This window comes from Tachypleus tridentatus, chromosome 4, assembly GCF_004210375.1.
Source record: "Tachypleus tridentatus isolate NWPU-2018 chromosome 4, ASM421037v1, whole genome shotgun sequence".
NCBI lineage: Eukaryota > Metazoa > Arthropoda > Merostomata > Xiphosura > Limulidae > Tachypleus > Tachypleus tridentatus.
The window spans coordinates 118,329,564-118,331,164 of record NC_134828.1 but is presented as its reverse complement, the minus strand read 5'-3'; the positions used below and the strand labels follow the sequence as shown (position 1 = coordinate 118,331,164).

Genomic DNA, 1,601 nt, shown 5'->3' with positions numbered 1-1,601 from the left:
TCACTGTACTAAAGAAATTAAAACACGTGATTTATCCATGACTTAAATAGCTATTACATCACTGTAGTAAACAAATTAAAACACGTTATTTATCCATGACTTAAATAGCTATTACATGAATGTACTAAACAAATTAAAACACGTGAATTGTCCAAGACTTAAATAACTCTTACATCACTGTAGTAAACAAATTAAAACACATGACTTATTCATGACTTAAATAGCTATAACATTACTGTACTAAACAAATTAAAACACGTGATTTATCCATCAAGTAAATAGTTATTACATCACTCTACTAAACAAATTAAAACATGTGATTTATCCGTGACTTAAATAGTTTTTACATCACTGTACTAAAGAAATTGAAACACATGATTTATCCAAAGAAGTTAATTATTTAAATACGTTAATATAAATAAACAATTTATCTATTCAAGTTTATGTAATCCATTTCTAAAGTCTTGTTAGTCAATCCAAATGAATAAAATATCGAAGAAAATAATTACCTCTAGCTTCTTTACTGGCTTCTGTCAGCAACTTTGTAAAGTTAGCATCTACAAACGATTTCTGTGAAAATTCTTTTAACGAATAAAAAATTTCATAATCATTTATGTCCTTGAAAATCTCCACCAGGCTTCGCTTCATTAGAACTTTTTGTAAATTCGTCTCGTCCACAATAATAGCGATATGATGCCAGTTGAATTCCTTAAGTATCTCCAATATAAAGTTAGCTGCTCCTTCTAAAGAGAAAGAAAGTCTGGTCAGTGTGGTAAAAATGGATTTATCGGAAACTGTGGTATCAATGCCCCCTGCAGTGTAAATGGGAATATTCCAGTAGGATGCCATCCGCCCCACAGGATCAAGTGCTAGAGTACAAGCTGGGCCAACGAATGCAGTAACTCGTCTCAAGAAATATTCTTCTGCGGCGTATGCACCAGCAACATTAGCTTTGCAAGATGAAGCACCATCACGGAAAACAATGTTGAAATTGATGTTAGAATATTTCTCATTGATTTGAGTCGTGGCAAGTTCTAAGGCAGGCCTAATGATCTCCAAGCTTACAGGTAGCTCCGAATTTATTACAAAAATACTTACTATATCTGCTTGAAATATTTTCATAGATGTGCTGAAATCTGTCGAGTTTTGGTGGTTCCCGTGACAATCAGTTACTAGAAAGAGCGCCACAGCAATACATGTTACAAAACTCATTGTTAAAAGAACGCCACAGCAATACATGTTACAAAACTCATTGTTAAAAGACGTTTATCTGAAGATTTAGAGAAGTCCAGACTATCTAAATCCATGAAGAGTGTCTTTCTCCAATCTCTATTCTAACTTATTTTCGTTTTAAACAGATGCACGTGACAGGAAATCAAAAGAGTGTTATTTCCGTTTCATAGATGGACCTTATTTTCTAAGGTATTCTTCATAAGATGTAGTAATGAGAAAGACTTTATCTCATATCTTCATTTCCTATAAGGAACAAAACGAAGAGTCACGCTACGTAGATTAGAAACCCATTACCATAATTTAGAAGAACCTATAAATCTATTTACCTACGCGCACATATAGGACTTCAACTGAAATTATACAGTTAC

General features: G+C 32.9%; 1 protein-coding gene across 1 annotated transcript; it reads right to left on the bottom strand.

Annotated features, from left to right (window-relative positions):
- Positions 1 to 471: 471 nt before the first annotated feature.
- LOC143248207 (receptor-type guanylate cyclase gcy-18-like) lies at positions 472 to 1,286 on the bottom strand. The gene has a single exon (XM_076496639.1). It carries the CDS (start codon positions 1,237 to 1,239, stop codon positions 472 to 474), a length of 768 nt encoding a protein of 255 aa, XP_076352754.1. The 5' UTR covers positions 1,240 to 1,286.
- Between the last annotated feature and the right edge of the window lie 315 nt (positions 1,287 to 1,601).